Raw genomic sequence first — 12,504 nt, forward strand, 5'->3', positions numbered from 1 at the left:
TCTTTGAAAAATCAAGAGAATGTAACTGTGACATGGTAAACAATGACAAAACACTACTGAAATATTCCAACTCTTGCATTTCAACTGCGACAAGGTAAACCATGACAAAACACTACTGAAATAATCCAACTCTTGCATTTCAATGAAAGAAATCCACAATCAACTTTGAAAATCCAGAAAATGTAACTGTGACAAGGTAAACCACGACAAAACACTACTGAAATAATCCAACTCATGCATTTCAATGAAATAAATTCAAAATGAACTTTGAAAAATCAAAAAATGTAACTGTGACAAGGGTAAACCACGATCAAACACTACTGAATTATTCCAACTCTTGCATTTCAGCGAAAGAAATCCATAATGAACTTTGAAAAATCAAGAAAATATAACTGCGACAAGGTAAATTACAACAAAACACTACTGAAATATTCCAACTCTTGCATTTCAATGAAAGAAATCCGCAATGAACTTTGAAAATCAAGAGAATTTCACTGCGACAAGGTAAACCATGACAAAACACTACTGAAATATTCCAACTCTTGCATTTCAACGAAAGAAATCCAAAATGAACTTTGAAAAATCAAGAGAATGTAACTGTGACATGGTAAACCATGACAAAACACTAATGTTGTGAGGGAGAGTCAAAAGGTGGGGGGTGGGGCCCTTTCGTGTCCCAAAATGCGCAAATTAAAAAATATCAAAAAATGGGGGCTAAGGGGCCTCTGGGGTGCCGGGGACAGGCTGGGGATGGGGTCCTTTCGTGTCTCAAATGCGCAAATCAAAAAATATAAAAGAATGGTTGGCAAAAATTGTGGGGCATTAGGGGGGCCTATGGAGGGGTGGGGGACCTTTAGGGGCGGGGGGCTTCCTTCGGGGTTGGGATACGGGGATCAGAGTCCTTTGGGAGCCCGGGGGACCTTTGGGGGCCGGGGGGTTCCTTCCGGGTTGGGGTAGGGGGTTCGAGGCCCTTTGGGGTTGGGGTAGGGGGATCGGAGCCCTTGGGGGCTGGGGTAGGGGACCTCACAACACTGTTCAAATGGAACATGTGTACTATAACGACCAGAGAGTTTCACCCTCAAATCCTCTTCTAAAACATCTTCTAAAATCATCTTTTAAAATGTCTCTAACTGTTTCGCTGAAATAATTCCTCAAAATGTCTAAAACGGTTTCGCCCAAATAACCCCTAAACGTAATTTCAGCGTGTTCCTTTTGTTTTTGGCAACCCTGCGCTGTCACATTTGAAATTTCTAAGAAACCCTTTCCCGCGTTAATCTCTTCATCTCTAAGATCAAAACATTCGGCCGGAAACAATTCTCCTGGAAGAACTCCAAAGACATTAATAAACTTCGCCCGGAGACAATTCTCCTTGGAAATACATCAAAGACATTAATAAACTTTGCCCGGAGCCATTTCTCGGAAACGTGTTCTCCCTGGGGATTCCATGCCCATATTTGGAGTCCCCATCGGGACTGACAGCACAGGTGTTCTCCCTAGCGACTCTATGCCCATATTTGGTGTTCGTACCGGACCTTTACCCCCCTTTCTACTGATATAGCCCTCCATAGTCTCTGGGGAAGGGCTGATATTGCTCATATTTACGTCGTTTCTATAAATTCCACCATCAGCAAGTTCCAAATTGGACTAGAACTGGCACTTTTGGTGCCAACAAATGTCGTAATTTTTCAAAATCCTGTGGGGGGGGGGGGGGGTCAAAGCTGGAGCCAATTTTCCCAAATAAAGTTAAAATGACAGAGAAAACTGAAAAACGAGCCATATAGTAATGAAAAAGGTAAAGACGTACTAAAAGAACTGACCTTTTTCAGTGGATGTTTGAATTATGTAGGCTTATCTTAGTTTTGACAACATTTTGGGAGAAACTAAATATCATGGTTGCAGCGGCAGCTGCAACCTTAGCTAAAGAGCGAACCACAGCCCATAGTAACCAAAAGTTGAAACCGCGTTTAGAAAACAGCTATCTAGCGAAAAAAATTGTCGTCTGACACTGATTGAGGAATGATGACTATTATTTCAGTTTGTCTTAAAAGCACAAGTTTATTATGAAAAGAAATTTATGGTGATTTCAAAAACACCCTAAAACCCCTCAAAAATGACGTCAGATCAAAATGAAAAATGTACCATTGGAATGAGCATGGTCGAAAACCTTTTGCATGGAAATTACAGTCCCCCTCATTGAACAAAAAATAATGTCGCTTTTTTGCATCGATTGCACTGATCTGTCTCCCATGTTTTATTATTTTTTTTTCTAGCAGGGCTAGAGGTTGGCCAGAATATCTTAGAGAGCTGCGTAATAGCTCAATTGAAAGGATATTAAATTTGTAAGTGTTATTTTTAAGTGACTAAAAAGACTGGATGGCAACTAGAACACCGTCTCTACAGGTCCCCTCCCCCAAAGTCATCCAATTAAAATTTTGAGATAGCAATTTTGTTCAACATAGTTCAAAGATCCAATACCTATTTTTTAGTGATTCTTAATTGCTACTAAATTTAATTTTTTTAAAACCATGGAAATCTTTTTCGATATTAAAACAAAGAATTACAGATCTATATCTTGGTTAAAAAAAAAATCAAAAGTACTTTCCAGATAATCTTCTATTTTTGCAAATTTGATGCACTCATTTTTAAAAGCATATCCCGTGAGTAGGGAGTATTCTCTAATTTTGACCAGTACAAGACCACAAGCCTATTTCTAGGCCAATCAGAGGGCTACAATACGACCAGTACAAGACCATGCACTCATTGAATCTGAAGGCACTTTTATCCAGAAACTGGTATCCAATGCATCAAGATTTTAGAAATGTCTTGGTGGGGCATGGCCAAAAATCGGTTGGGAACCACTGATCCAGAGTTAGGTACGTGGTCTGAAGGCACTTTTATCCAGAAACTCTTTTTCAATGCATCAGGATTTTAGAAATGCCTAGGTGAGGCATGGCCTGAAATTGGTTGGGAACTACTGATCTATATTTAAGTATGTGGTTTGAAGGCACTTTTATCCAGAAACTGGGTTTCAATGCATCAGGATTTTAGAAATGTCTTGGTCGGGCATGGCCCGAAATCGGTTGGGAACCTGTGATTTACATTTAGGTACGTGGTCTGAAGGCGCTTTTATCAAGAAACCGGGTGTCAATGCATCAGGATTTTAGAAATGTCTTGGTGGGGCATGGCCCAAAATCGGTTCGGATCCACAGATCTACACTTAGGTACGTGGTCTGAAGGCATTTTTATCCAAAAACTGGGTGTCAATGCATCATGATTTTAGAAATGCCTAGGTGAGGCATGGCCTGAAATCGGTTGGGAACTAATGATCTACACTTAAGTATGTGGTCTGAAAGCACTTTCATCCAGAAACTGGGTTTCAATCACAGTTTATAGAATTATCCAGTAAGTTTATCGCAGATCATTTCTGGTCTTCATTCTCGGTGCGAACAAAAAGCTCCTCCCACTTATTCATGGATTAGTGGGTTAGTCTGTATGCGTCGCCAACCAAGTGGTTTGCAAGTGTCCCATCTCACAGGTATGACTTAATTTATATACAAATTATGACTTAATCTACTATTTACATACAGCGGACTCAACTGATTGGCTTATGTAGGATTTTATAAAAAAAAAAGGGGGCGGGGGGTTGATGAAATTTGTGGAAAAAAGTAATTTTTATTCTTCTAATTACTAGTAGAATAGGTGTGATGGTTTCGGGGGTAGACCCAAGGCTTTCTAGGGGGGGGGGGGCGCAAAATAGGTTGATGCCATAAAATTAAATTTTTAGTATGTTTAATTAACGAACAATTGCGTTAATAAGATACATTAAGAAACTTTGGAATACGATAGGGGGGCACCCCTCGCCCCCTCTGGATCCCCCACGGGATGGTTTATCTTTTTTTCACGTCGTGATGTTTATTTTCTACGATAATTATTTTTCTAGATAAGACTACTTTCGTTTTCAGTCAATGTTTTCGTATGAAATGTGCAGACCTTTCCTGAACTTTAAACAATAAACACCTCTGTTTGAAAATCTTTGCACTTTGTGAATTGAGATAGCGATAAGGGTTCCTGATTGAGACCAATTTTCGGACTTGGATTCTAATTATTGGTTGCTGTGGTAAAAGTTGGCACAATAGCCCTATCCAATAAAATACCAAACGTCTGTTAAGAAGTGTTTTTCGTAAAATTCTTAGGTAATTTTCAGAAAATTGAAGGACATCACATATTTTAGTGGCAGATCCAAAATTTTACGGGGCTTTACGCTGGAAAAGCTCCTATTATAGAATATTCTTCCAGTTTGTATATATACAAAGTTTGTATATATACAGTTATATATATATATATATATATATATATATATATATATATATATATATATATATATATATATATATATATATATATATATATATATATATATATATATATATATATATATATATATATATATATATATATATATATATATATATATATATATATATATATATATATATATATATATATATATATATATATATATATATATATATATATATATATATATCGGCGCGTATAAACAGCTCTCTCATTCGATCTGCCGTTAGCGGTCCAATTACCCTGGAACACGTATTTGGCAGAAACTTTCTAAAATACCTTTAAAACCAACTCGAGACTTCGAAACCTACATGTAATTCCTACAAACATCTGAACTAATTTATATATATATATATATATATATATATATATATATATATATATATATATATATATATATATATATATATATATATATATATATATATATATATATATATATATATATATATATATATATATATATATATATATATATATATATATATATATATATATATATATATATATATATATATATATATATATATATATATATATATATATATCGGCGCGTACAAACAGCTCCTCTCATTTGATCTGCCATCAGCGGTCCAATTACCCTGGAACACGTATTTTGGCAGAAACTTTCTCAAAATGCCTTTGAAACCAACTTGAGACTTCGAAACCTATTTTTAATTCCTAAAAACATCTACTAATAACATTGCACTACTAATTACCGATTTTCATGTATGTATTGGAATAAATTAATTTAAAATTAGTTTCTTCAAAATTAGTGTTCCAACGTTGAAGGCAAGTTTCACATTCAAGAGAAATCTGACTCGTCTACCCGTGAATAGATATAATGCCTGCCACTTATGTTTTTACGTTCTTAAGAGCACTTGCACCTCGGTCCGGGTTTTTATAATGGGTGAGACAGGGAATGATCATACTGGCAATTCTATAAACTGTGGTTTCAATGCATCAGGATTTTAGAAATGTCTTGGTGGGGCGTGGCCCGAAATTTGTTGATAACCATAGATCTACACTTAGGTAAGCTGTCTGAAGGCACTTTTATCCTGAAACTGGGTTTCAATGCATCAGGATTTTAGAAATGTCTTGGTAGGGCATGGCCCGAAATCAGTTGGGAACCACAGATCTACACTTAGGTGTGGTCTGAAGGCACTTTTATTCAGAAACTGGGTTTCAATGCATAAGGATTTTAGAAATGTTTTGGTGGGGCAATGCCAAAAACCGGTTGGGAGCCACAGATCAACACTTAAGTACGTGGTCTGAAGGCACTTATATCGTGAATTTGGGTTTCAATGCATCAGGATTTGGAAATGTCTTGGTGGGGAATGGCGCGAAATCAGTGCGGAACCACAGATCTACACTTAGGTACGTGGTCTGAAGGCACTTTTATCCTGAAACTGGGATCCAATGTATCAGAATTTTAGAAGTGTCTTGATGGGGCATTGCCCGAAATTTGTTGGGAACCTCAGATCTTCACTTAAGTAAGTGGTCTGAAGGCACTTTTATCTAAAAACTGGGTTTCAATGCATCAGGATTTTAGAGATACCTAGTTGAGGCATGGCCTGAAATCGGTTGTGAACTACTGATCTACACTTAAGTATGTGGTCTGAAGGCACTTTTATCCAGAAACTGGGTTTCAATGCATCAGGATTTTAGAAATGTCTTGATGGGGCATGGCCCGAAATTAGTTGGGAACCACTGATTTACACTTGGGTACGTGGTCTGAAGGCAGTTTTATCCAGAAACTGGGTTTCAATGTATCAGGATTTTAGAAATGTCTTGATAGGGTATGGCCAAAAATCGGTTGGGAACCGCTAATCTACAGTTAGGTACGTGGTCTGAAGGAACTTTTATCCAGAAACTCTATTTCAATGCATCAGGATTTTAGAAATGCCAAGGTGAGGCATGGCCTGAAATCGGTTGGGTCACATACTGATCTACATCTAAGTATGTGGACATATACAACAACCATCTAACTTACGCGTAACACACACATTACTTTTCTTTTGTAAGGAAACATCTTTCCACTGTGGCCTTGAAGGTTACCATATGACTTGCATTTCGTATTGCAACTAGTATTATATCCCTTACGCAGGGAGCAAAATTTCTTATTACAAAAGAGACTTTAGTCGTATTTTGTTAAAACGAGCAAAACTTAAATAAACCTTAAAACGATAAAATGAATCTTAAAACCAATAAAACTTAAATTAAACATACAAATCAAGATTTATTTATTCTTTCCGCTGTCTAGTTTCCGCTAGTTTATTTATTCTTTCCGCTTTTTCTTTATTTATTCCTTCCGCTGTCTAGATCAGGTTTCCGCTGTCTAGTGAGGTATTGCTCACTCTGTGAAAAAATATTTAAACTTTAGTTTTTTGGGGTTGAAGGGGCAAAAAAAGGTACCTAGGTTAGGTTAGGATACCTATTTAATATATGCTATGCTTCAAACCAATCCCACCCCGCCTCCTCCCCTAATGTGCAAATACATAGCCCAAATTCATTTCAAAGCTATTATACTTTTATCATACTTTGTTTTATTTTGTTAGCATTAACGAAACTTCACTTCTCACGTGTTGCCTGGATACTAAACAAGTACCACTTATTTTTATAAATTTTTTTTTAAAGTTAATTTGGAATAAAGAGCTCTGTCAATTTTAAGTTTTCCTGGTTCTGACCTAAAGTTCGAAAAAATGCTCCTTAAAAGTACTTCAGACAGAAAAACCTTTATATGCACGCCTTATGGACGTGTTTTTGATCGCAAGGACTGAACTAGTATCTTGTGCTGTAGTTGTGGGCAGGGCGTTACCTACAGGGAGAATTGAGTGCCCTTCTTCTAATCTTTTTAGCCAGTTGGATGAAAAATTTGAGTTGGTAAAATAGTTGTACGAAGCGCCACTATTTTACTGGCTCAATTTTTTTTAATAGTCAAAGGGGCAGACAGAAATATATGACATAAAATCAATGATGGACATCAGTCTCAGTCTTAAAGGAATAAAAACGAAGTAAAGCAACATCGCCCAAATCAGGCGGTAAAAGTAACCAGCCGGTAAAATCCATTCCTCCACCAAACATATTGCCTAGTGACACCTTTGCTCGGCACGAGACTAAGTCCGAGAGAATCAAGAACTCCCACTTCTTAGTCCCAGCCTGTTATCTCTGTGCACTTTCATCATAGGGCAACTCTTCTGCAGATGCCACTAATTTCTTATTTTCATTTTTATTTTTAACCTTTATCTTACCCTGCTATGATAACTCTACCCCCCCCCCCAAAAAAAATTAAAAAGAATTGAAATACATAAAAATGTAAAAGAAAGTGCAACGGGATATTCTGCACCGTTTATTCTGCCTATATTTTGGAATGTAGGAAGAATACTCTAAAATTCCTTTTTCTTCATTATGTTTATTTGTCATACTTTCTCTTTGGCTGCTTAATTTTGTATGTTGTTACAATTTTCTGTAAGAGTCAATTTCGCAGGGAGGGGGGATTTTCGTATTGGGAGAGAGGGAATTTTCCCACAGGGGATTACGCCAAACCCTCATTTCTATTAATGGGGGGTTATAATGCACAGTATTTGACACAAGAACGCCATCTTTGTATTTTTTTTGGGTAATTGCTCGAATAAGATACTGCTACAACAAATTTAAATACTGATGGGTTCTGAATCGGGCAGGGGGAATTTTCCAGAGTTGATTTTCCGCGGAAAGGGATACGCCTAGCACCAATAGAAATATGTTATAGCAAGCTACGGCTACGGAGCAAAATTAAATTTGGGGATTTAACCGTAGGTTTGACGATCGAAACCTACTGGGAATACTGTTGTCCAATTCCGTTCGGTAATAGTATTCCCATGTGAGTATTGAGTTTAAAAACGTGTCGTATATCGAACTGAAAAATACCGGAATGCCTAACACAATTAACCAACCAAATCTGAAATCTGGTAAGATTTTATACAATTATCCTCCTATCCTCGTATTTCCCATATTAATGAAGGGTTATAGTCAGGGCCAGATTTAAATCTTTGGCACCCTTAGGGCCAAATATTTTTACCAAGTGTTCATACTATAGGAGGATGGGTCACTGTAAAAAAAAAAAATTTATGATGAAAATTTTTATTTAATCGCAAAATAACATCACTTATGATAATAAGTTGAGAATCAAATATATGTGCGATGGGGATATTAAGTAAATTATATAAGCCAGTAAGGCATCGAAAATAAGTTTAATCCATTAGTCTGGTGAATAGTATCACATAAATATATGTGCGCATTATGCATTATTTTGAAAGTAGGACTATTCATCCCCAAAGCCAATTGATAAAGCCTTTCTCCTTACTGTTTTCTGTGCGGAGGTGTCTATGATGTTTATAGCACGACATCTCTTGGTTTAGCCTTCCCTCAATAGTGAGAAGAGATAATAATGTCAATCTGTCGTGGCTGATTGAATATCTTAAGTAGTCCTTCCCCCGAAGAAGGGTAGAGAAGAAAATTTTTCTTGTGCAGTTTGTGGTAGGCTTACTAAGGACCATTCTTATAACAACGTCAATGTTTGGATAGATGTCAACTGGATCAGAATTACACAAAACCTTGCTAACGTCACTTAGAGTCAGGCTTTTTTTTTCTTCATTAGTATTTTGCTCCAAGAAGGGTTTCAAATGTAAGCATTCATCTACAATAATAGGCTCAAGGTCGTCGGGATAATAAACTCAATAGCTCACTTGCATGATTCGTGATTTCTGAGGCTTCCAGTCCTTTAATAGCCTCCAAAAACCCAAACCTGCTATGAAGCTGACTATACTTATTTTCCCTTCTTGTGAGTTCGGCACATAATGCATCTAATATAAAGTTGAAAGTGTTCACAGGAAAGTTTTCAGATCCTGCAATTGTAACAATGCTGTAACATTGTTACAGCTACGAGCCTGATTAAATTTGACTGGTTTTGAGAAAAAAAAGAAGGGGAAATCACCTCTTAAAAATCAAGGAGGTTTAATGAAAATCACAGCATCAAGTTCGGCGCACTTGAGAACCTTACTGTAGAATTTTCAAGCTCCCATTTGCAAAAATATGGAATTTTGAATTTTTTTACCAGAAGAAAAAGATCACGGATGCGTGTTTATTTGTTTTTTGTTTTTTTTTCAGGAGTGATCGCATCGAATCAATAGTCCTAGAATATCAGAAAAGGGCTCATTCAAACGTTTTAGTGCTCTTTTAAGTAACCAAAAGACTTGGAGCACAACTAGCTCCCCTTACCGACACCCTTGCTTCCTCAATGTCGACCGATCAAAATTTTGAGATAGCCATTTTGTTTAATGAAGATTTTGCCCCGGGCTAAGAGAGGCCAAAACCACCACTGGGGTATATCCAGACATTTAAAGCAGGATAAGGAGCAATTATAATAGCAATTAATATTATATTTGGATAGAGTGTCGCATGGGGGATAAAATATACTGTTTTGTTGCTATTATAATTAGCTCCAAAAAGGAATCTTGAATGACGACAATCCCAGTTTGTTTCGCAACTATAAATTTCTTTCTTCTCTCCCTAAGTTCTCTTTTTTTTCTATTATAGCTAGTTTTGAAGAAGAATTCTGCACCAAGATTTTTTTTATATACTTTAAATTTCTTCCTCCTCTCCCCAAGTGCTCCCCCTTTTTTCTATTATAGCTAGTTTAAAAAAGAATTCCGCATCAAGATTATTTCTTATACTTTCAGTTTCTTCCTCCTCCCCCAAAGTGCCCCCCTATTATTATTATGGCTAGTTGTGAAAAAAAAATCTTGCATCAAGATTAGGCCACCCCAGATTTTTGGTACCCTAACTTTCTTCCTCCTCCCCGGTTCATCTTTCCTCGTCTGCTTCCTAATTTTACATCACGTTTCCTAATAATTTCAGACGGTTCCTGTCTCCTAGAATGTGTCTTTGGATAATACATGATAACGATATCAAGATGGAAACCTTAACAGGTAGACAAGACAAGTTTTTTAAAGCCACATGTGCCCAAAACCTGTAAAAATATATAGCCAAAAGCACATTAGTAGAATTTTAGATTACATTTGTACTTCACAAGTAGTTTAGATTGAACTCTTTAGGATGAAAACTGTTGAATTTCAAATGTAAGTATGAGCTTTAGTCATTTTTGCTCGCATAAGTAACTTAACAAATGATATAGTGAAATCAAACAATCTATAAATGTTATTGTGAACAATAGTATTAATGAAATTCAGGTTTAAAAAAAAAATCAAGCTTTGACATTCTCCTCCCACGAAAAAAACTTGTTTAGGTTTTTGTGTGTTCTCAAGATTTGTCCAAAATAACCTTTCCCCTCCTGTTTTTTTTTTTTTTTTTTTTTTTTTTTTTTTTTTTTTTTTTTTTGATTTAATAAAGCACAGTCTAGACCAATTCATAAAATATGCAGTTTTCTGAGGATGAGTTAAACTGGTCAAAAATTTTAAGTTATGTGAAAATTGTGAAAAACGTAAGATTTTGGCATATAGTCTTGGATGTTATAAGATGTTAATCAATTTTTACCCGTACACCATATTGAGATGAATAAAATAGAGACACGTCATTCGATTTGTTATTTAACCTAATAACAATAATGATGATGATTATAATAATAATCATACAAAACGATATGGAACTTGTTCATTGGTGGTTTTGGCCTCTCTTGCGCCTGGGGTAAAGTCTTGACTAGCGCCCCCCTCCTGTCTCCCGAAAATTAGCATCTATTATCAAAATTTAAGTACAAAACATCATTAAAAATGTCTACTTTATCAAGTAGATGTAAAGATGAAACTACTTTATTTTAATAAAAATAAAACTTCAAAAATTAAAAAATGATTATAACCGTTAGATTATCCTTTTAAAATTTCGCGCCCCTAAAATTTATGTGCACAGGGAAAGTGCCCCCCTCGTCCATAATCCCCACCCCCCATAAAACTGCCTATGCACTTTTGATTTGTAGAAAAAAAGAAAAAAAAAGCACCAATCACAAAACTACATAAAAAAAATATCAGCTAAAAAAATACTAACAAGAATTATCCCAAAACATACTGATAAGGCGACTGTGGCACCTTAACTTCAATGCAACAGTCTATACAAGCTTCACACATAAACTGTGCAAAACAACAGTTGGGGTGTTCCCATTTGAGCGCTTTCCCATTTGAGCGCCACGGAATTTTGTTCCATTTGAGCGCCACGGAATTTTGTTCCCATTTGAGCGCCACGGAGTACCATTTGAGCGCCAAACCCAAAATTGTGATTTTGCGGTGGATGAAGCGTGGTTTGCTGCCACATTGACCTGTACAAATATTTATTGCCACGAAGACAACGAACAAAACTGAGGATTTTATTGGGTCAATGGTTGTGAAATAACTCTGTACTGAGAGTTAAGAAGCTAAACGTTTGTTAAGCTTGTGAAGAATATAAGTGAAGATTTTACGCACGTTCATAGGGTAAGAACTGATTGCCGCTGAAGAAGGCTTGCTCGTCAAGTCGAAATATTCGGCTCTTTTTTTAGAGTTATTTCACAACGATCGTTTAGAAATGGAACGAAATCACCCAAAAATCGTGCCAAAAACGGATAATTCAAATTAATATATTGGTAAAAATACAAACAAAAACTGCTAATATCACACATCCGGCGAAATGTTATGTGCGACACCCAAGAGAAGCTCGTCTGCTGTTCGAGTTCCAGCCCTGTACTCCGTCGACAAGTAGTACGGGCTGACTCGCTTCGAAGGTCTGACCGGAATTTGTACTGCTGGGTCTGCAGAGGATCAGCGCTGTGGTCGTGCGTACCAACTGAAACTGGTGAGCCGTCGCTGGAATCAGTGTGTAACCGCCCGAGACATCCCTTCTTCATGCATCTCCAGCTCTTCTTTCTTCCTCCAGAAATCGGCTTATCGAATCTGTAGACGAAACCGTCGTGTTCTAGCAGTTGTTTATTCTTGGAGCTCTTCATTGTCAAACTGACTTATTAATACTAACCAGAAATATTGTTCCTGGCATCATTAAATACTTGTTATAAGAGGGTAAAAAAATATGCTCCCACACTAAATCCTATTGCATTTTGTGGGTAAACGGTTGTGCAATCGCTTACGCAATTAGGTCACGGCCTAATTATCTGGCGCTCAACTGGGA

The 12,504-nt window shown here is 36.7% G+C and overlaps 1 protein-coding gene across 1 annotated transcript in view; it reads left to right on the forward strand.

Moving 5' to 3' along the window:
* The window catches only part of LOC148938655 (purine nucleoside phosphorylase-like), a gene marked incomplete at its 5' end in the record, with an annotated part of 183,493 nt that overhangs the window by 92,559 nt on the left and 78,430 nt on the right, over positions 1 to 12,504 (forward strand). The window contains one exon of the mRNA XM_089107634.1: positions 10,452 to 10,475. Coding sequence (XP_088963760.1) covers positions 10,452 to 10,475 — 24 coding nt within the window. The remainder of the gene's footprint in view (positions 1 to 10,451; positions 10,476 to 12,504) is intronic.

The sequence above is a fragment of the Artemia sp. Qi Xiang Cuo genome, unplaced genomic scaffold (genome assembly GCF_049724085.1).
Source record: "Artemia sp. Qi Xiang Cuo unplaced genomic scaffold, ASM4972408v1 HiC_scaffold_3051, whole genome shotgun sequence".
NCBI classification, from domain to species: Eukaryota; Metazoa; Arthropoda; class Branchiopoda; order Anostraca; family Artemiidae; genus Artemia; species Artemia sp. Qi Xiang Cuo.